We start from the raw sequence: 22,159 nt of genomic DNA on the forward strand, positions 1-22,159 counted from the left end.
AAGTCAGTATTGCAGTGTTACTTAGAGAGAGACGTTCAGTGAAAGTTTTTCTGTCTCGTAGAATCCGTATTATCCAATTTGAACAGAATAGTTAACAACTGTCCACTTTATGTTTGGTTCTTAGTTGCTTGTATGTGTACCCCTGTGACCTATATTTCTGTTTGAAAGTATGAGATTTCAACTTAAGAGTGTTTGGACCTGGGGACTTAAGGTCCTGGCTGAAACTCAGGAATTTTTCAGCTGTTCCCAAACACTGTTTAGTGGAGGGGAAGTTAGATTCATTCTTCCCTCATTATTACCTTTGTTTCAGGGAAATGAATCCATAGTTGCAAAAACTACAGTGACTGTTCCCAATGATGGCGGGCCCATCGAAGCTGTGTCCACTATTGAGACCGTGCCATATTGGACCAGGAGCCGGAGGAAAACAGGTCCGCTGGGTTTATGACTGAATTGTCTGTGTAAAACAACTAGTAAAACCTGGGGAGAATTGGTTTCTTAGACCCCTCATGAGGCAGAGTTGGATGTTTTGGGTAGTTTCTTACTGCTGCTTACTGAGGGCCAGAGCACTGTTGTGTCATGCTCTGCCTTGAGCTTGCTCGCCTGGCCTAGCCATTATAGTCACTTCTGGTTGTTGTTACAGATTACTGGTGATCTACCGGTTACATTAAAATTGGGGTTAGAATTCAGAAGGAACAAAGTACTTAGGACCCAAAGTTTGGAGTTGCCTGTTTTCTAGGTACTTTACAGCCTTGGAACAGTGACTCCACCTTGAGCAGCAGGCAGCCAGAGCCAAAAACTGAGACAGACGGCTCCAGCACTCCGCAAGGCAACGGAGGGATGCGCCTGCATGATTTCGTCTCCAAGACGGTAAATTGGGGATTGCTGCTACTCTTGGGCACATCTAGTTTTTTAATTGTAGAAGTGATAGTTACCAGTAACAAGTTTAAGTACGTTAGTGTTACAAACCGAGTGCGGGTTTTCCTTCCTCCTTCCAATCCCTCTCTCTCCAGGGGTAACTACTGGTTACGGGGGTTGTGTATCTTTCCACTCTGTGAGTAATATCAAATTAAAAGAAAGCAACTTTTCAGAAGCAGTTGTTTGTGCTTTTTTAGTGATAAGTATTTACATTTAATGCTTGACTACAGCATGTTTTTACTTTGTCCCCTTTGATTTCCTCATAAAAACCCAAGCAAACTGACTGAGGCTCAGAGGAGTTAACTGACTCGTTTGAGCCACAGGACAGTAAGTGGCAAAGTCAACATAGGGGTTTTCTGACTCCTTGTCAACAGATTCTTTCTGCTGCTATATAGTGATCCCTTCCAGCTGGATGCCCTTATGTAAATTACTTAGCCTCTTTTTGCCTCTATTTACTTAGCTTAAAGAAAACAAAGTATTTTATTAGGATCATTGTGAGAGTTGCACAAATAAATATGTGGAAAGGGATTAGAAGGTTGTTTGGCACATGTAGGTTGATGATTCTAATTCATACCACTCCCTGTTTCATCCTCAGGTTATTAAACCCGAATCTTGTGTTCCATGTGGAAAGCGAATAAAATTTGGCAAGCTGTCTCTGAAGTGTCGAGACTGTCGTGTGGTCTCTCACCCAGAATGTCGGGACCGCTGTCCCCTTCCCTGCATTCCTACCTTGGTAGGGACACCTGTCAAGATCGGAGAGGTATGATCTGTGGGAGCCATCCTTGTGTTATGGCTTCTTTAGCTTTTCAAAATTTAGGTCATTTTATTCTAAAGCTAGTGATGCCAACAAATAGTGAATAGAAGTTAGAAAACGATGGGACTTCTCTCATAGCTCAGTGGGTTAAGAATTCAGCATTGTCACTGCGTGGCCCTGGTTACCGCTGTGGCACAGGTTTCATCCCTGGCCTAGTGACTTCTGATGATACGGGCATGGCCAAGAAAAAAAAAGAAATTTTGTTTATTATTTTTATTTATTTATTTACTTTTTTAGAGCCGAACCCACAGCATATGGAGGTTCCCAGGCTAGGGGTCTAATTGGAGCTGTAGCCACTGGCCTATACCACAGCAACAACAACACCAAATCCTTAACCCACTGAGTGAGGCCAGGGATCAAACCCGCAACCTCATGGTTCCTAGTTGGATTCGTTTCCACTGCACCATGTGGGAACTCTTGTTAAGCAATCTTTTAAAATTAAATTCCTCTTTCTTTCTTCCTCCCTCCTCCTTTCTCTCTCCCTCCTTTTCCTTCTTTTCTTCCTTGTCTCCCTTCCCTCGCCCTCTGCCTCCACTTCCTTTCCTTTTGTTCTCTTCATTCTCCTGCCCATCCCATCCAATTCTGTAAAATTTCAACTGTATACAAAAATAGAGAGATTAGTATAACTACCCCCTGGTTCCTATCATTCAACTTCCACAATTGCTAATTCATGTCCAGTCTTGATTTATTAATACCCCCATCTCCTCCTCCTGACCCTGTTCAGTGAGTTGTTTTGAAGCAAATCTCAGCCATCATATAATTTCATCTTTGACTATTCTTTCTTTTGTATTAGAGATATTCCATACTAGGCTATTAAGATTAGATTGATTATTTCTAAAATTTGATTCAGGTCATTAAGAAATTATTTAGGAGTTCCCGTCGTGGCGCAGTGGTTAACGAATCCGACTAGGAACCATGAGGTTGCGGGTTCGATCCCTGCCCTTGCTCAGTGGGTTAACGATCCGGCGTTGCTGTGAGCTGTGGTGTAGGTTGCAGACGCGGCTCGGATCCCGCGTTGCTGTGGCTCTGGCGTAGGCCGGTGACTACAGCTCCGATTCAACCCCTAGCCTGGGAACCTCCATATGCCGCGGGAGCGGCCCAAGAAATAGCAACAATAACAACAACAACAAAAAAGACAAAAAGACAAAAAAAAAAAAAAAAAAAAAGAAATTATTTATCATTACAAGTAACTTAGCAAGAATCAAAACAAAATGACTCTGCTGCCCAGTCTCCAGCATATCAAATGCTTTTTCTTAAATCCTAAGTGTTCTTATTCATGCTATAATTTTTTACGAATTTCTGTATTCTAATATAGAACCATGGAGTTCTCTCCTACAGATAGGTTTGTGTTATGATCAGTTGTGAGTTGTGTTAAATAATTTTTCTTACTAAGAATAATTACGGTATAAAAAATTTTTGTTTGTTTCCCTCCTGCCTTTTTTTTCCCCCTTCTTTTTAGGCCTGCAACTATGGCATATGGAAGTTTCCAGGCTAGGGGTCAAATTGGAGCTGCAGCCTCTGGCCTATGCCACAGCCACCAGATCTGAGTTGCATGTGCAACCTGCAGTGAACCTTGTGGCATCGCCCGATCCTTAAGCCACTGAGTGAGGCCAGGGAATGAACCTAGTACGTGGATACTAGTCGGGTTCTTAACCGGCTAAGCCACAACAGGAACTCTGAGAAGTTTTTCTTTTTAAGAGTAATAAATTAGTTTATATTAATTCCATACCTGTAATAATCTCATTATTGTTTGGTTTCTGATGCCCTTGGCTGTAAGAGGAGTAGGGGGGAGTTGTAGCTAGTGGTCTTATTACTTGTTCATGCAAAAGTGTGGTATATGTGATCATAAATCAGTCCTGGTGTGGAGGTAGGAGAAATAATTGAGAGTCTGTTCTAATATATGCTTTGGGAAGAGCAATTTAAAAGTAAGCATGAGGTCTCAGCCTGAGTATTAATCTGGGGATGGCTCTACCCATTGGTCTTCTGCTGTTAGTCTAAGGGGTATAAATAATTATTCTATTTTATTTTATTATCTTTTTGTTTTTTAGGGCTGTACCCAAGGCATATGGGAGTTTCCAGGCTGGGTGTCGAATCGGAGCTACAGCTGCCAGCCTACACCACAGCCACAGCAACATGTGATCCAAGCCGAGTCTGTGACCTAGACCACAGCTCACGGCAATGCCAGATCCTTAACCCACTGAGCAAGGCCAGGAATTAAACCTGCAAACTCATGGTTCCTAGTTGGATTCATTTCTGCTGTGCCACGATGGGAACTCTTCCTATTTTATTTTTACATAATAATTTTAAACTCCTTTTTCAGGGAATGCTGGCAGATTATGTTTCCCAGACTTCTCCAATGATCCCTGCCATTGTTGTCCACTGTGTGAATGAGATTGAGCAAAGAGGGCTGAATGAGGTAAGACTCCACCCTTGGAGAGGGTGAATTTGTTATTTGTGTCAGTAACTAAGAGGTTTTTAACTGAAAGTGTCATCTTGATAATAGACAGGCCTGTATCGGATCTCAGGCTGTGACCGGACAGTAAAAGAGCTGAAAGAAAAATTCCTAAGAGTAAAAACTGTACCCCTCCTCAGCAAAGTGGATGACATCCATGCTATCTGTAGCCTCCTGAAAGACTTCCTTCGAAATCTCAAAGAACCCCTTCTGACCTTTCGGCTAAACAAGACCTTTATGGAAGCAGCAGGTAAGGGCAGATCTTCATACTTAAATGTGAGTCCCTTGCGGGCAGGAATTTTTGACTCTGTTTCCTGTTTTATGCTTTTCTTGGTACAGTGCCTGAAACAGAGTAGATGCTCAAATACTTTGATGGAGGAATAACTATATCCATGTTCCCCGTGCCTTTACTCTTCCTTTCTAAGTTGTGTAGGGTACTCGAGTTCCCATTGCGGCACAGTAGGAATGAATCCAACTAGTATCCATGATGATGTGGGTTCAATCCCTGGCCTCCCTTGGTGGGTTGGGGATCGGTGTTGCCATGAGCTGTGGTGTAGGTCACAGATGCAGCTTGGATCCCCCAGTGCTGTGACTGGGATATAGGCCAGCAGCTGTAGCTCCCATTCAGCCTCTAGCCTGGAAACTTCCATATGTGCGGGTGTGCATATGGAAAAAAAAAATTGTTAAAGCAAAAAATTAAAAAATTTTTAAAAAATTATGTAGGGTACTAACAGGTTTTTTGTGGTGGTGGTGGTGCCTTTTTTTTTTTTTTTTTGGTTAGGTTTTATGTTGTCCCTTTGAACTTGAAGACATTTTTGATTCCGTTACCGAACCCTATATTTAATCCATTGGCAAATATTGTCAGCAAAGGTCTTATAAATATATATCAAATTATTACATTTAAAATTTGGGAGTTCCTGTCATGGCTCAGTAGAAAATGAATCCGACTAGTATCTGTGAGGATGCAGGTTCAATCTCTGCCTCGCTCAGTGGGTTAAGGATCTGGCATTGCTGCAAGCTGTGGTGTAGGTTGCAGAAACGGCTGGATCTGGCATTGCTGTGGCTATAGGCCAGCAGCTGCAGCTCCAATTCAACCTCTAGCCTGGGAACCTCCATATGTTGAGGGTGTGGCCCTAAAAAAAAATTGTTGCTCCCATTGCTACTACTCTTTTTTTTTTAATTTATTTTTTTTGAAGTATAGTTGATTAACGTCTTCTCAGATCCACCTATCAGAGTATTGCCAACAAAAACAAAAATAAACAAATGGGACCTACTCAAACTTCAAAGTTTCTGCACAGCAAAGGAAACCCTAAACAACACAAAAAGACAACCCACACAATGGGAGAAAAATCTTTGCAAGTGAATCGACTGACATGGGATTGATCTCCAAAATTTACAAACACCTTCTGCAGCTCCATACCAAAAAAAACAACAAGCCTATTAAAAAATGGGCAGAAGATCTAAACAGACAGTTCTCCAAAGAAGACATACAGATGGCCAAGAAACACATGAAAAGATGTTCAACATCACTCATTATTAGAGAGATGCAAATCAAAACCACTCTGACGTCCCACCTTACACCAGCCAGAATGGCCATCATCCAAAAGTCTACAAACAAGAAGTGCTGGAGAGGGTGTGGAGAAAAAGGAACCCAACCCTAGTTGGTGGGATTGTGAATTGGTGCAACCACTGTGGAAAGCAGTATGGAGATTCCTCAGAAAACTAAACATAGAACTACCATTTGATCCAGCAATCCCACTCCTGGGCATCTACCCAGAGAAAACCACGACTCGCAAAGACACATTACTCCGATGTTCATTGCAGCGCTATTTGCAATAGCCAAGACATGGCAACCACCTAAATGTCCATCAACAGAGGAGTGGATCCAGAAGATGTGGTACATATATATATACACAATGGAATATTACTCAGCCATTAAATGAAGTATAGTTGATTTACAATGTTGTGTTAGTTTATGGTTTACAACAAAGTGATTCAGTTATACATATATATCACTTTCATATTATTTTCTTTCTTTTTTTATTCAATGAATTTATTACATTTATAGTTGTACAATGATCATCACAACCCAGTTTTATAGCATTTCCGTCCCACACCCCCAGCACATCCCCCACCCCCCAACCTGTCTCCTTTGGAAACCATAAGTTTTTCAAAGTCTGTGAGTCAGTATCTGTTCTGCAAAGAAGTTCAGTGTGTCCTTTTTTCAGATTCCACGTCAGTGAAAGCATTTGATGTTGATGTCTCATTGTCTGACTGACTTCACTTACCGTGATAATTTCTAGGTCCATCATGTTGCTGCAAGTGCCGTTATTTCATTCCTTTTAATGGCTGAGTAATATTCCATTGTGTATATATATATGTACCACATCTTCTGGATCCACTCCTCTGTTGATGGACATTTAGGTGGTTGCCATGTCTTGGCTATTGCAAATAGCGCTGCAATGAACATCGGAGTAATGTGTCTTTGCGAGTCGTGGTTTTCTCTGGGTAGATGCCCAGGAGTGGGATTGCTGGATCAAATGGTAGTTCTATGTTTAGTTTTCTGAGGAATCTCCATACTGCTTTCCACAGTGGTTGCACCAATTCACAATCCCACCAACTAGGGTTGGGTTCCTTTTTCTCCACACCCTCTCCAGCACTTCTTGTTTGTAGACTTTTGGATGATGGCCATTCTGGCTGGTGTAAGGTGGGACGTCAGAGTGGTTTTGATTTGCATCTCTCTAATAATGAGTGATGTTGAACATCTTTTCATGTGTTTCTTGGCCATCTGTATGTCTTCTTTGGAGAACTGTCTGTTTAGATCTTCTGCCCATTTTTTAATAGGCTTGTTGTTTTTTTTGGTATGGAGCTGCAGAAGGTGTTTGTAAATTTTGGAGATCAATCCCATGTCAGTCGATTCACTTGCAAAGATTTTTCTCCCATTGTGTGGGTTGTCTTTTTGTGTTGTTTAGGGTTTCCTTTGCTGTGCAGAAACTTTGAAGTTTGAGTAGGTCCCATTTGTTTATTTTTGTTTTTACCATCATTGCTGTAAGAGGTGGATCTGAGAAGATGTTGCTATCGTTTATGTCAGAGAGTGTTTGGCATATGTTTTCCTCTGAGAGTTTTACAGTGTCTGGTCTTATATCTAGGTCTTTAATCCATTTAGAGTTTATTTTTGTGTATGGTATTAGGGAGTGTTCTAATTTCATTCTTTTCTATGTGGCTGTCCAGTTTTCCCATCACCACTCATTGAAGGGGCTGTCTTTTCTCCATTGTACATTCTTGCCTCCTTTGTCATAGATTAGTTGAGCGTAGGTGCGTGGGTTTAATTTCTGGGCTTTCTATTCTGTTCCACCGATCTATGTCTGTCTTTGTGCCAGTACCATATGGTTTTGATGACTGTTGCTTTGTAGTATAGCCTGAAGTCAGGGAGCCTGATTCCTCCAGCTCCGTTTTTCTTTTTCAGGATGTCTTTGGCTATTCTGGGTCTTTTGTGCTTCCAAACAAATTTTAAAATATTTTGTTTGAGTTCTGTGAAAAATGTCCTCGGGGATTTGATAGGGATTGCAGTGACTCTGTAGATTGCCTTGGGTAGTATAGTCATTTTGATCCTAGTATTTTCTATTACGGTTTACCACAAGATATTGAATATAGTTTCCTGTGTGGGACCTTATTGTTTATCCATTTTATTTTTTTTTGTCTTTTTGCCTTTTTTTTCTTTTTTCTTTTTCTTTTTTTTTTTTTTTTTTGGTCTTTTTGCCTTTTTCTTGAGCTGCTCCCACAGCATATGGAGGATCCCAGGCTAGGGGTCCAACCAGAGCTGTAGCCACCGGCCCACACCAGAGCCACAGCAACGTGGGATCCGAGCTGCATTTGCAACCTACACCATAGCTCACAGCAACGCTGGATCCTTAACCCACTGAGCAAGGCCAGGGATTGAACCTGCAACCTCATGGTTCCTAGTCAGATTCATTAACCACTGTGCCACGACGGGAACTCCTATCCATTTTATATGTAATAGTTTGCATTTGCTAATCTCAGGCTCCCAGTCTGTCCCTCCCTTTCCCAACCCCTCTCACCCTTGGCAACCACAAGTCTGTTCTCTGTGTATGTGAGTCTGTTTCTAGTTTTATTTTTTGTTTTTGGGGTTTTGTTTTTTTTTTGCTTTTTAGGGCTGCATGTGCAGCATATGGAAGTTCCCAGGTTAGGGATCAAATTGGAGATGCAGCTGCCAGCCTGTGCCACAGCCACAGCAATGCAGTATCCAAGCCGTGTCTATGACCTACACCACAGCTCACAGCAATCCAGGTCCTTAACCCACTGAGCAAGGCCAGGGATTGAACCTGCATCTTATGGTTACTAGTTGGGTTTGTCACTGCTGGACCTCAACAGGAACTTTCTGTTTCTGTTTTGTGCATAAGTTCATTTGTTTCATATTTAATACATTTGTTTATTTATTTATTTTGGTCTTTTTAGGGCTGCACTCGCGGCATATGGCGGTTCCCAGGCTAGGGGTCTAATCAGAGCTACAACTGCTGGCCTGTGCCACAGGCACAGCAACTTGGGATCTGAGCTACGTCTGTGACCTACACCACAGCTCATGGCAACGCCAGATCCTTAACCCCTTGAGAGAGGCCAGAGGTGGAATCCACAACCTCATGGTTCCCAGTCAGATTCGTTTCTGTTGCGCCATGACGGGCACTTCCATTTGTGTCATATTTTAGATTCCACATATAAGTGATATCATGTGGTATTTGTCTTTTTCTCTCTGATTTACTTCACTTAGTATGATAATCTCTAGGTCCATCCACGTAGCTACAGATGGCATTATTTCATTCTTTTAGTGGCTGAATAGTATTCCATTGTATATATATATGTACCACATTTTTATTATCCATTCATCTGTCGATGGACATTTAGGTTGTTTCCATGTGTTGGCTGTTGTAAATAGTGCTTCTGTGAACATTAGGATTCATGTATCCAAAATTAGTTTTGTCCAGATATAATGCCCAAGTGTGGGATTATTGAATCATATGGCAACTCTATTTTTAGTATTTTTGAGGAACTTTCATACGCTTTTCCATATGGCTGCACCAATTTACATTCCTACCAATAGTGCAGGAGAATTCTCTTTTCTCCATAATCTTCCCAGCACTTGCTATTTGTAGACTTTAACGGTGGCCATTCTGACAGGTGTGAGGTGGTACTTCATTGTAGTTTTGATCTTTTGCCTATTTTTGATTGGATTGTTTGTTTTTATGTTACTGAGTTGAGTTGTTCGTATATTTTTAGAAATTAAGCCCTTGTCAGTCACATCATTTGCAAATATTTCCTTCCAGCCCACAGGTTGTCTTTTTGCTTTGTTTATGGTTTCCTTTGCTATGCAAAAACTTGTAAGCTCGATTAGGTTCCATTTGTTTATTTTTACTTTTATTTCTATTGCCTTGGGAGACTGACCTAAGAAAACGTTGGTATGATTTATGTCAGAGAATGTTTTGCTATGTTCTCTTCTAGGAGTTTTATGGTCATGTCTTATATTTAAGTCTTTAAGCCATTTTTAGTTTATTTTTGTGTATTGTGTGAGGGTGTGTTCTAATTTCATTGCTTTACATGTGGGTGTCCAGCTTTCCCAACACCACTTACTGAAGAGACTGTCTTTTCTCCGTTTTATTATTTTTTTTTAATTTATTTTTTGCTTTTTAGGCCCGCATGTGCAGCATATAGAAGTTCCCAGGCTAGGGTTTGAATTGGAGCCACAGCTGCCAGCCTATACCATAGTTCATAGCAACGCCAGATCCTCTACCCACTGATCAGGGCCAAGGGTCAAACACACATCTTCATGGATACTAGTCTGATTCATTACTGCTGTGCCACAATGGGCACTCCCCTTTTCTCCATTTTATATTCTTATCTCTTTTGTCAAAGATTAATTAACTGTAAGTATGTGTGTTTATTTCTGGACTTTCTATTCTGTTCCATTGATTCATATGTCAGTTTTTGTGCTAGTACCACGTTGTTTTGATTACTGTACCTTTGCAGTATTGTCTGAAGTCTGGGAGGGTTATGCCTCCTGTTTTGTTCTTTTTCTTCAGGATTGCTTTGATAATTCGGGCTCTTTTATGGTTCTGTATAAATTTTAGGATTATTTGTCCTAGTTGTATGAAAATTGTCGGGTAATACGATAAGGATTGTATTAAATCTGTAGATTCCTTTGGGTAGTATGGCCATTTTAACAATACTAATTCCTCCAATCCAAGAGCATGTGATATCTTTCCATTTCTTTGAATTATCTTCACTGATAAAGGAATCAGTGTTACATAAAGGAATCAGTGTTACATAGTTCTCAGCATATAAATCTTTCTCCTCCTTGGTCAGGTTTATTCCTAAGGGTTTTTTTTTAATGCAATTTTATTTATTTTTATTTTATTTTATTTTATTTTGTCTTTTTAAGGCCTCACCTGTAGCATATGGAAGTTTCTAAGCTAGGGGTCAAATCAGAGCTGCAGCTGCTGGCCTACACCACTGCCATAGCAATACCAGATCTGAGCCGTGCCTGCAGCCTACACCTTAGCTCTTGGCAATGCTGAATCCTTAACTCACTGAGTGAGGCCAGGCATGGAACCTCTGTCCTCATGGTTATCAGTTGGGTTTGTTATCACTGATCCACCACAGGAACTCATTGGATGCAATTTTAAAAGGGACCGGTGGGAGTTCCCGCTGTAGCATAGTGGATTAAGGATTGGTTGTGGCTTCTTGGGTTGCTGCGGAGACGTGGTTTTGATCCCCAGCCCAGCACAGTGGGTTAAAGATCTGGTGTTGCCGCAGCTGTGGTGTAGGTCTCAGCTGTGGCTCAGACTTGATCCCTGGCCTGTGAACTTCCATATGCTGCAGGTGCAGTCAAAAAAAGGGGGAAATTGGTTTTTTACTTTCCCTTTCTGATATTTCATCAGCTAGTGTAAAAAATGCAACAGATTTCTGTATGTTATTCTTATATCCTGTTACCTTGCTGAATTGTTTCCCAGTTCTAGTAGGTTTTTGTTTTGTTTTGCTTTTTAGGGCCGCACTCATGACACATGGAGATTCCCAGGCTAGGGGTCGAATTGGAGCTATAGCTGCCGGCCTACACCACAGCCACAGCAACACAAGATCCAAGCCTCTTCTGCAATCTACACCGCAGCTTATGGCAACACCAGATCCTTAACCCACTGAGTGAAGCCAGGGATCGAACCCGCAACCTCAGTGGTTCCTAGTCAGATTCGTTTCTGCTGTGCCATAACAGGAACTCTAGTTCTAGTAGTTTTTGTGTGGAATCCTTAGAGTTTTCTAAATATAGTATCATATCATCTGCATATAATGACAATTTTACCTCTTCTCTCCCATCTTGGATACCTTTTATTTCTTGTTCTTGTCTTATTGCTGTGGCTAGGACTTCCAATACTGTTTTGAATAGGAGAGATGACAGTGGGCATCCTTGTCTTGTTCCAGATTTCAGCTTTTCATGGTTAAACACTGTTGGCTGTGTCAGAAATAGCTTTCATGATGTTAAGACATGTTGCCTCTATACCCACTATGTATTACTACGACACCTAACATCTTTTTTTTTTTTTTTGACTTTTTAGGGTCACACCCACAGCATATAGAGGTTCCCAGACTAGTGGTCTAATCAGAGCTGTAGCCGCCAGCCTACACCACAGCCACAGCAACGCCGGATCCTTGATCTGCTGAGCGAGGCCAGGGATTGAAACCGCAACCTCATGGTTCCTAGTTGTGTTCGTTAACCACTGTGCCATGACGGGAACTCCCACGGTTAACATCTCTTACTGTGGAGTGATAAAAGAACCTACTGATTTTCCTGTTTCTACTCTTGCCCTCTGTAGTATAATCTTCACTCAGTGGCTAGAGTGGTCCTTTTAAAATTTAATTAGATAATGTTCCTTCTGTCCTCAGTATCCTCCAGTGCCTTCCCGTTACTCTCAGAATAAAATTCTTATTCCTTAACATGCCAGACGACTCCACATACGTCTACAACATCATTTCTTTCAACACTCTTCCCTTCTTTCCTTCTCCAGTTACACTGGAATTCTTGCAGTTCTTAGAACGTAATCAAGCTTACTCCCAACTCAGGGCCATTACATTTGTTGTCTTAGCCTGGAGTGATATTTATTTACATGATTCGTTCCTTTATGTCTTTTTTAGTTTCTTTTTGTATTTTTTGTCCTCAGAAACACCTTTACTGACCATCTTTTCTAAAATAACAGCTTTCATTACTTTTTAGCTGCACCTGCAGCATATGGAAGTTCCCAGGCTAGGGGCTGAATTGGAGCCACAGCCACCTGCCTGTGCCACAACCACAGCCATGTGGGATCCAAGCTACATCTGTGACCCACACCGCAGCTTACAGCAATGCTGAATCCTTAACCCACTGGGTGAGGCCAGGGATCAAACCTGAATCCTTGTGGATACTAGTCGGGTTCTTAACCTACTGAGCCACAAGGGGAACTCCTGCAGCTTCCATTAATTTCTAGCTTATTATTTATTATATGTATCACTACCTGATTTTTTTTTTTTTTTAAACTTTATGGCTACACCCACTGCATATGGAAGTTTTGAAGTTCCTGGGCCAGGGATTGAATCTGAGCCACAGCTGAGGCAATGCCAGATCCTTTAACCCATCCTTTTAGCCCACTGTGCCAGGCTGGGGATTGGACCTGCACCTCCATGGTGACCTGAGCCGCTGCAGTTGGATTCTTAACCCACTGCGCCATGGTGGGGAGCTCTGGTATTTGCTTTTTAACTGACTCCCTCAGAATCACGAGGCAAGTTCTTTTGTTTAGTTCTGCTTCATCCCGAGCACTTGAGTGCCTGGCACATAATAGGTTCTTAAACATGTTTTGTGAACGAATACCTTCTTGATAACTGTAGGTTCTACAGTTGTATGTCTGCCTTCCAGGAAACATGAGTTTCCAGCTGCTTTCCCTAACTGCAAAACCTGGTTTTTTAAAAGTTCTGATTTCTAATATTGAGCTCCTGGCCAGTATCCTGCTTGTTAATGAATCTAGAGTCTGATGCAGTCATGAACCTAATCAGAAGTTTCAGAAGCTTACAGTGTAGATGAGACTTTGTGGTCGATAACTTGAAAGCCCGCTGTCAAGGGAAGGAAGTCTAGGCCTCTTGGTGCTTTCTTTTCATTTGCAGAAATCACAGATGAGGATAACAGCATAGCTGCTATGTACCAGGCTGTTGGTGAGCTGCCCCAGGCCAACAGAGACACATTAGCTTTCCTCATGATTCACTTGCAGAGGTGAGTGGAGCAGAAATTTGTTTCTGGAAGTCAGGGAATTTGCCAAGGGAAAGAGAATGGGGGTTGAGTGTTAGGGAGGGGGGTGAATTGTTTTTCTGTAGATCTTACATTTTGGACTGCTTTTAAGCAGGGTAACAAATCTTCTAATTTAATGCTCTTTTACTTATTTAGAGTGGCTCAGAGCCCAAACACTAAAATGGATGTTGCCAATCTGGCTAAAGTCTTTGGCCCTACAATAGTTGCCCACGCTGTGCCCAATCCAGATCCAGTGATAATGTTACAGGACATCAAGCGTCAACCCAAGGTAGGCGAGCCCGTATGTATATATACCCGAACTCGTGGTAATATGATAATAGGAGAGAGCAGGGAGAGGTGAACCCTGAGCTTAGAAGTTTGCTAACATATTTGGTCATCTTTGGTGGTGGCTTTTAGGTGGTAGAGCGCCTGCTTTCACTACCGCTGGAATACTGGAGTCAGTTCATGATGGTGGAACAAGAGAACATTGACCCCATGCATGTCATTGAGAACTCAAATGCCTTTTCAACACCTCAGACACCAGATGTTAAAGGTAAGGCTAAGTGATGCTTTCGTAAGAGCCCGACTCCCTCTCTGATTTTTGGCAAGGTGCCCACTCCTTGCCTTTATCAGAGCTCTTTGAAATGTATATTCTTCAATAAAATTAAATTAATTTTGAGAATTCTAACATTAAAGAAAAATTTGTACAGTTTTATCATCTAATTTTTTTTCACTTTTCCATATTCTCTGTCTTTCTTTACCCATATGGATATTTTAAAAATACGTAATGATTTAGGTATAATTAGTTCTTATTTCATTCAGCATATTGAGAGAACTTTCTTTGTTACTAGAGGATCTTCATCATTTTTAGATGGTTGTAAAACTGTAATTTACTTAAATATTCTATTAGGTATTGTTATTTTTCAATTTTTTGTAATAACATATAGTGATGTCATTAACATTGTGTGTGTTAATGATATACATATATATATATACATACTCCTTTTTTTTCCCTAATGACAAATTCCCAGGAGTGAGAATCACTGGATTAAAGGTTTTAAACATTTTTATGTTTCTTGATGTTTTACCAACTTGATTTCTTAAAGGCTTTTGCCAGTTATATTGCCACCAAAAATGTATGAGGCTGGTTTTATCCAGCTTCAGTGGCTTTGGAGACTTGTTCTTTAATTATTGCAGGTTCTTTTTAAGAAAGCATATTGTTTTTTCTAGCATAGGAAAAAATTAAATAGATGTTGGATTTGTGAAGTGTGGTGTTTGAGAGTAGCCTAAATCAGAAAATGAATGTCAGCTATTCATTGAACTGTATAGTTAAAAAAATATACTGGTGTGTTAGAAAATGATAAGAAAAATGATATCTGGGGCTTTGCAAGGTCTCTAACCTTAGCTCCTAAGTGCTTCATAGGATATTCAGCTTAGCACTGGCTGCCTACAACGGCACTTTCTTTTTCAAACCCGCCTTTAAAATTGTCTTACCTTTGCTTGAAGTGAGTGTACTGGGGCCTGTGACTACTCCTGAGCATCAGCTCCTCAAGACTCCTTCATCCAGCTCCCTGTCACAGAGAGTCCGCTCCACCCTCACCAAGAACACTCCCAGGTAGGCGGAATTGGTCTGCTCAGGAAATAAAAAATGACTGCTTCCTTAGATGTCTTTCCCATCATGCTGAAAACTGAGAGAAAAACTGAAGTAGATATTAACTAGCAGCTAGACTTTAAAAGAAACCTGGAGCGGAGTTCCCGTCATGGTGCAGTGGTTAATGAATCCAACTAGGAACCATGAGGTTGCGGGTTCGATCCCTGGCCTTGCTCAGTGGGTTAAGGATCTGGCGTTGTCGTGAGCTATGATGTAGGTTGCAGATGCGGCTGGGATCCCGCGTTGCTGTGGCTCTCATATGCCGCAGAAGCGGCTCAAGAAAGAGGCAAAAAGATAAAAAAAAAAAAAAAGGAAACCTGGAGCCATAAGGATCCCCTCTGTAAAGAGGGTCTGAAGGTCTTTACTGTTCCCCCTCCGTCATCTTAGGTGGCAGAATAGCTTACAGCTTACCGAGTAGTTGTCGAAGTTTTCCTACTTTGGTTGAGTATATCAAGTAATGGTATAGTTGTTTATTTACCATTTTTTATAGAACACTTTCCCAGTTTATTTTCTTTTTCTTTAGATTTGGGAGCAAAAGCAAGTCTGCCACCAACCTAGGACGGCAAGGAAACTTTTTTGCTTCTCCAATGCTCAAGTGAAGTCATGTCTCCTGTTACTTCCCAGCGTTTACTGAATGCAGGGAAGGACGCACCTGTACTCTCTGCTCTGCAGCCTCCTGTACTCATTACTACATTTAGCATTCTCCAGGCTTTTAATCAAGTTTAATTGTGCATGGGGGTTTTATGAAAACTATATATATCTCCTTCTCCTTCTCCTCAAGTAATGTAATACCAACACCTTGTGCTGTCACCGTTGGGAGCTTTTAGACAGAAGATCTCTACAGAGGTAGAAGTGGAGTATGAAGTTCATTGTGATTCTTTTGGGGGCTGGGGGCAGGTCCCTTTGGCTGAAAGCCAAATGCTCTCAGTCATGACCTTTCTCTGGTGTAATTTCCATGAGACAATGGTAGAAGCCCTACCTCTTTGGTAAGACTGCCTTGTCTCAGGGTGGGAGGTGAGAGGGCAGGGTGAAGAAGGGTTTGAATAGAGCATTTAGGGTGGCTCCTTTGAGAACTTGAAAGTTCCCCTTTTCCCTTTATGAACTGCGCTATAAACATGGGGCCTTGCTAAAAATGAGATCCAGTGAGGACCAAACTAGTAATGGGAGTATGCTTAGCTTTAATTTGGATTGATTAGGTTTAATAGTATTAAGTGGCACAACTTTTTAAAAGTGATACTGCAATTCGTATTTATTTCCAACGGGCCCTCACGCTGAACTTTGGGTTTGGTTGGAGTCAAAGCCAGTTTGTTTTAAAGTTGAATTCATTCTGAGGCTTGATACCCCCACCCCCTTGTCCATTGGAGCCCTACTTCTCAAGGTCAGGATACTGTCTGTTTGGCACCCAACTAACAATTAAGAGTAGGCTATAAGGGAAGATTGTCAATAGTCTGTGTGGCAAGAAAAGCCACAGTCATTTTGCCTTTGCACTTTGGATACTGAAATCTTCCTGTGGAATAGCCACATCTAGATAAATATGAGCTTTTTCTTCTATTAAAATTATTTCCAGTATCTATCAAAATGCTTTCTCCTATAGAATGTTTCTAACCCATAGTGGCCCTTGTCTGTAAAACTGTGTTTGGAATAACATTTGGAAAAAAGTAAATAGTTTTTTCAAAACAAAAGTGAGGTTGTTTTTCTTGTCCTGGAAAGTGACTTTCAGTGCCTTTTTTTTAGAAAATATTTTTCCTCCAAGTGTCTGAGTCTTATTCATCTCCATTTCTCCCTCCCCCTCCTCACCTCTCCCCTCCCTTCACCATCGCCAGGAGTTGGTTTCTTCATTTCTCATTCAGTCTCTTTCTTTGTCCAAACTGAAGTCCTAGACTATCCTAACTCTTATCCTCTTGTTTGAAGAAACTGCTTCAAACAAAACCCAAACTTTTCTAACAGGTCTTTAGGGATCAGAATGGTGCAGATAAAAAAGAAAGAAAGAAAAAATCCCAAGGAACCCAAACGACTCTGTCTGGCCGACAGCCTGGAACATCCTTCACTGCTGGAAGTGACTCTGGAGAGAGCTGGGATGATTAACTGAGGGCACCTGCACTTGGAACTCTGAAGCTGGTGAACAGAATGTATCTGAGATTGAACGTAAACAGTTGCAGGCTTAATATGTAACCGTGGAGAGAGAAGGCAACCTACTGGCTTTTTTCCCAGGAGGTGGCAGCTCTCGCAGCAGGACCCATCTGCCTCAGCAAATTGACAGAGGACGGGGTCCCGTCTCCCCTTAGCCCCCTGTATACACTCACGCCTGTTAGGTTTGGGGTTTTTTATCCTTCGTCTTAGATGCTGTCTCTTCTCTTAAAACTCTGTAAGCCTAGTGTTGGCCTGGCTCCACATTTGCTGTTCTGTAGTATTTCCCCAAGGTGCGTTTTAAGTCACTAATGTAGAGGAAGTAAATGGATTGTATAATGTGAGTGAAGGCAAGACGACCCCATGCAGGAACTGATGGCCCATTAACGAAAAAGGAAATAGCCCCGTGTGTCAAATGTTGGCAGTCAGTTGCTCGGTTTTTGGGCCAGGCCAAGAGACCTTAACCATGAAAATAATTTTGATATTAGCATAGGGAAATACGACCAACCTTCAACTTCTCTAACAGTACTTCATGTAGAACAGCTTGACTTTCTAGTATTTTCTTAATTAAATTGCACTCCTTTGACCTGAGGTCTGTGGATGGGGGTCCAGGGCTTTGGTGTGGCTGTCACCCCCCCCCCCCCACTCCCAGCCCTTTCTGATGCTGCCTCTTTTTCCGTCTTTAATGCATTGTAACTTTACTATCCCCCTTACTAATAGCCAGAATATTTACATCTTTAAATCCATTTACCTCCATCAATCTATGTAAGACTCCTAAGTTTGATGTTTATTTAACTGGGCAAACATTACATCGTTTGATTTAGCAGCAGCAATTTGTGTCTATTACTGAGTATTTTTTTTTTCTTTTTTGGCCGCCCTTTGGCATAGGGAGTTCCCCAGCCAGGGGTCAGATCCAAGCTACCGTTGCAGCCTACACCGCTGCTGCAGCAACACCGAATCCTTTAACCCACTGTGCCAGGCCAGGGGTTAAACCTGCGTCCTGGTGCTTCAGAGATGCCTCCGATCCCACTGCACCACAACGGGAACTCCATGACTGGGTATTCAATGATTTTTCATCCTTAAGAAGGTGAGTTATTTGGGAAGGCAAGAAGGCATCTTCCATTTCAATCAGAGGATTAGAGAGTGCTCAATTGATTTACCATGGCAAAAAAAAAAGTCATTTTTGGCCATGACCTGACCCTGTGGCATTGAAAGGGGTCCTGGGTTCTTAAATTCATGCTTAAGTTATTGGGCAGCACAAAGGGACAAGGAGTGCTGCATTCATACAAGAAGCAGAGATCCCAGGCTTGCTGGTTTTGTTTTGTTTCAGTAGGGTCTCTGCCCACCTCAGGCAGATAGACAGCTGCGTGCACTTACGCATGTACATGCAGTGTATGTGGCTTCCTATTAGAAGGCAGTTGCGAGACCCCCTGCTGTGCCTGGATCACTGAGCGGTTTGCTTAATCATGCATCACCTTTCTTAGGCTCTCAGCAGGAGCAGGGTGAGAGCTGCTGTGGCAGTCCGGATCTGAGAAGCAAGGGTGGCAGGCACAGAGTTCAGTGTTCAAGTCGGCACAGCTCACACACAAGGTTCTCCATCAGTGTGCTTTGATGATAATCTCGGTCATGACTCAAGCTTCAGCCACTGGTGCGAAAAGCTTTTAAGCATGCGGAGCCAGAGCGTGTTAGTCATTGTGGTTTTAGTATCAACAGGGTTTAGAGAGTGGCCACTTCACCTAAGAATTCAGTAATTAAAATAAAAAAAAATAATCTGCTCCCTGTAGCTGGTATATTTTGTAAATAAGTGAAGGCCTCAGGCCAGGAGGTCCTTAACTTGTGTAATTTATTAGACTCTGGTTTTCAGAGTCCGTGTTTGTTGACAGTTTCTATTCCCGAAGTCAGGCCGAAGACAGCTTGACGTCAGCAGGAATAACCTTGCAGCGTGTGGGAGCCTTGTCCTCTGCAGGCATGTGGGATGGGAAAGGAGGCCACTTTTCAGGGACTCAGAGCTGGAAGCAGGAATTTTCCCTCTTGTCTACCTTCTCCCTCCAGAACTCTTGCCCGGCTTCATTTAGTTGCACTGTTTTTATACAGCGCTACTCTCTCCTCTCACACAGTTGGACACCATCTGTGTGTTCAGCTCATACACATGTAAATAGATATTTAGACTTCTAATAAGGCCTTCACCAGTTAATATTTTCCCTGGTCGTCATTGAAGATGGAATCAAGAACGGATTCCACACAAAGCCTCTAGGAAATGTAATATGGTGATTTACAATATACAAGAGGGTGCTTTCATTTATCATCTTGTTTGATCTAACCACACCCATGTGCGGTGGGCAGGATAGGGGATGGGATCCCAACTGGCAAATTCAGAGAGGTGATTTGGCTCACATTCCCATAAACTATAGTTTAGCTGGGATTAGAATTTGGAGATGACAGCTCCTGCCTGACAGTCAGCTGTGGTGCTTGCTACTTTAGACTTCTTCAGCATCGTGGAACCTGTTAATAGATTAGTAGGTGCGCAAATGATTCTACGCAGGGCTGTATGTGATTGGCCTATGTGTTCTCAACAGATGGCCCAGAAAGAGCAGGAGGGCCCAGACTGCTGGGAAAGGCATTGGGATAGGAGAATGTCTTTTTTTTTTTTTTTTTTTTTGGTCTTTTTAGGGCCGCACCCCCGGCACATGAAAGTTCCCAGGCTAGGGGTTGAGTCAGAGCTGCAGCTGCTGGCCACAGCCACAGCCACAGCAACATGGGATCCGAGCCGTGTCTGTGACCTACACCACAGCTCATGGCAACGCCAGATCCCTGGCGAGGCCAGGGATTGAACCCCCATCCTCATGGATCCTAGTCAGGTTCATTACCGCTGAACCACGACGGGAACTCCAGGAGAGGGTCTTAACAGTGGGGCTGTTGTCTGGTAGGATGGAGGACCAGGGCTGCTCTGTGTGGAAGGAGGAGGATGAGCTGGTGGAGGATGAGCTTAAGCTTATTCCTGAAGGAAACTGGTTCTCAGACCACCTATGTGCCTCTCATGGGCTCTGAAGCTCAGAGCCAAGAACAGGCAGGTCTCTGAGCCAAAGCCATCAGCCCGCTTCTAGAGACGTGTCAGCGGATTAGCTTATTGGCTTTCCCTCTGAGTGGCATTAGCTCTCACCCCGTCTCATGTTCACCATCTGGCTTCGAGTAAGAAGTCTTGGAGTGATCTCTGTACAGCAGCCCTCTCTGTGCCAGGGCTTTCCGAGGGCTGCGAACTCCCTCATCCACCTCACGGCCCAGGGCTCTCCAAGAAGAGGGAGCCCGTCTGTTGTGCCCACATGTGTGTACACCTGGGATCAGAAGACTACTTTAGACCTCAGAGAAAAAAATCAGTTCAGAAGAGGATGAGTCCGAGGTTAGTGGCCTAAGTTCTTCTCAAAACTAACAAGTGGATCTGTCCTTAGGTGAATTTCTACAATGGAGTCGTTGCTGCTACAGAGAAAGCTCCTGCCTGTGAGATGATAGAGTTTGTCCAGGTTTTAGTAGAGCGAGAAATACAAAGGGGCTGGAATGTTCCTTCCTCATTGGAAAGCAAAGCCTGGGGGGTGGGGGTGCTTAAGTGAACCCCCTCCTCACCTCCCAGGGAGCTGGCTGCTCTCTCCTCCTAGGTTAATATACACTGACTGGGGCTAAATGCTTGATGCTTCTGGACAGAGTCCAGCCCCTCAGCAGAGCAGCCACGCTGTGGAGATACAGCTGCTGGCATTAAAGGGCTAAGCCCTTTCTAGCTGCTTGGCTTTAACGGGAACTGCCTGCAGTCGGCAGCTTAACGGTGCTGTCTTAGTCCGATTAGGAGGAAATGACTAATCTCGGCATCTTCCCATGGCCTTGGCCTGGAGGCTCCGGGAAGATAACCCAGCAGGGTGGGAAGAGGTTGGATAAATGGTTTTGGAGTGCTAGGTGATTATCTTCTCAAAAATGGTGGGCACAGCTTGGGCAGGGTTGGTGTTTTGTCTCTGTGAAAAAGAGGCGATCTCTTTCCTGGCGCTGAAGGAGAAGAGGTGCTCCATGGGAGGGGCAGCCTGGGTATGCAGGGTGCAGAGGAGTCAGAGCATACGAGGGCAGCGGTGTCCGGCCCCGTTAGAGAATGGAGAAGACTTGAGACCCTCTACTGTGGTCCCCACTTTGGCCTTCCAGTCCCCTTTTCTTCACAATCTGATTGAAAGAGCCAAGATTTGAAGGAGAAACAAGCATTGCCTTGATTGCGAGATGCACTTAAAAATACATTTTAACATCTCTGAGAATTGGAAAAAATACATTTTAACATCTCTGAGAATTGGGATAGCTTATAATCAGTGGCATAGAATGCAGTGTTTTTCTTAGGGGCTCATAAAAGTGTGGTGCATCTTATCATCAATGCTATTTGGGTTGGGAATATTACCTGTTGGTGGGAGCTAGGCTGTTGGCTAGACCAGATGTGGAGGCGAGGGGGTGTGCTGCTTAGCTGTGAGCAGAGAGAGATGAACACAGGGAGTTTCTCCAGGTCTGAGGGAAGCTGCAGCATAGGGACAGCAAGGCTCAGCACAAAGAAACAGATAGCAACGTGTAGGAGAGGCTCAGAATCTGTCCCGGTCCAGTCGTGACCCCCAGCACCACTCCATGTGACCCGTGGGGTCGGGGAAAGGAGAAAAGAAGCCATTGTGGATCAGCGAGGCTATGACCAAAATAATAGCGCGTCCGGATGAAGTTGTGAAATCACAGTACGGTACCGAAATGGTGGGGGCGCTTTAACACGGAGATTCAAGGGGTTAGGGAACCTGCGCAGGGAGTTGGGAATGTTTATTACAGTCCTTGGTCCAATTTGCTCACCAAATCCAGAAGCCCAGAGGTCTTTCCTCACTG

At 42.9% G+C, this 22,159-nt stretch overlaps 1 protein-coding gene across 8 annotated transcripts in view; it reads left to right on the plus strand.

The window, feature by feature from the left end:
• The window catches only part of RACGAP1 (Rac GTPase activating protein 1), a 49,311-nt gene extending 32,481 nt beyond the window's left edge, over positions 1-16,830 (plus strand). For all 8 annotated transcript variants that reach the window (XM_021091634.2, XM_084955665.1, XM_084955667.1 and 5 more), the window contains 10 exons: positions 311-428; positions 737-867; positions 1,511-1,675; positions 4,050-4,145; positions 4,233-4,431; positions 13,377-13,482; positions 13,654-13,786; positions 13,915-14,050; positions 15,004-15,112; positions 15,672-16,830. In XM_021091634.2, coding sequence (XP_020947293.1) covers positions 311-428; positions 737-867; positions 1,511-1,675; positions 4,050-4,145; positions 4,233-4,431; positions 13,377-13,482; positions 13,654-13,786; positions 13,915-14,050; positions 15,004-15,112; positions 15,672-15,747 — 1,269 coding nt within the window. In that variant the 3' untranslated portion in view covers positions 15,748-16,830. The remainder of the gene's footprint in view (positions 1-310; positions 429-736; positions 868-1,510; positions 1,676-4,049; positions 4,146-4,232; positions 4,432-13,376; positions 13,483-13,653; positions 13,787-13,914; positions 14,051-15,003; positions 15,113-15,671) is intronic.
• Positions 16,831-22,159: the final 5,329 nt, after the last annotated feature.

The sequence above is a fragment of the Sus scrofa genome, chromosome 5, assembly GCF_054392235.1.
Source record: "Sus scrofa isolate SSC_HxYL_T2T_F1_AM1 chromosome 5, Sscrofa_HxYL_maternal_Yorkshire_Landrace_v2.0, whole genome shotgun sequence".
NCBI lineage: Eukaryota > Metazoa > Chordata > Mammalia > Artiodactyla > Suidae > Sus > Sus scrofa.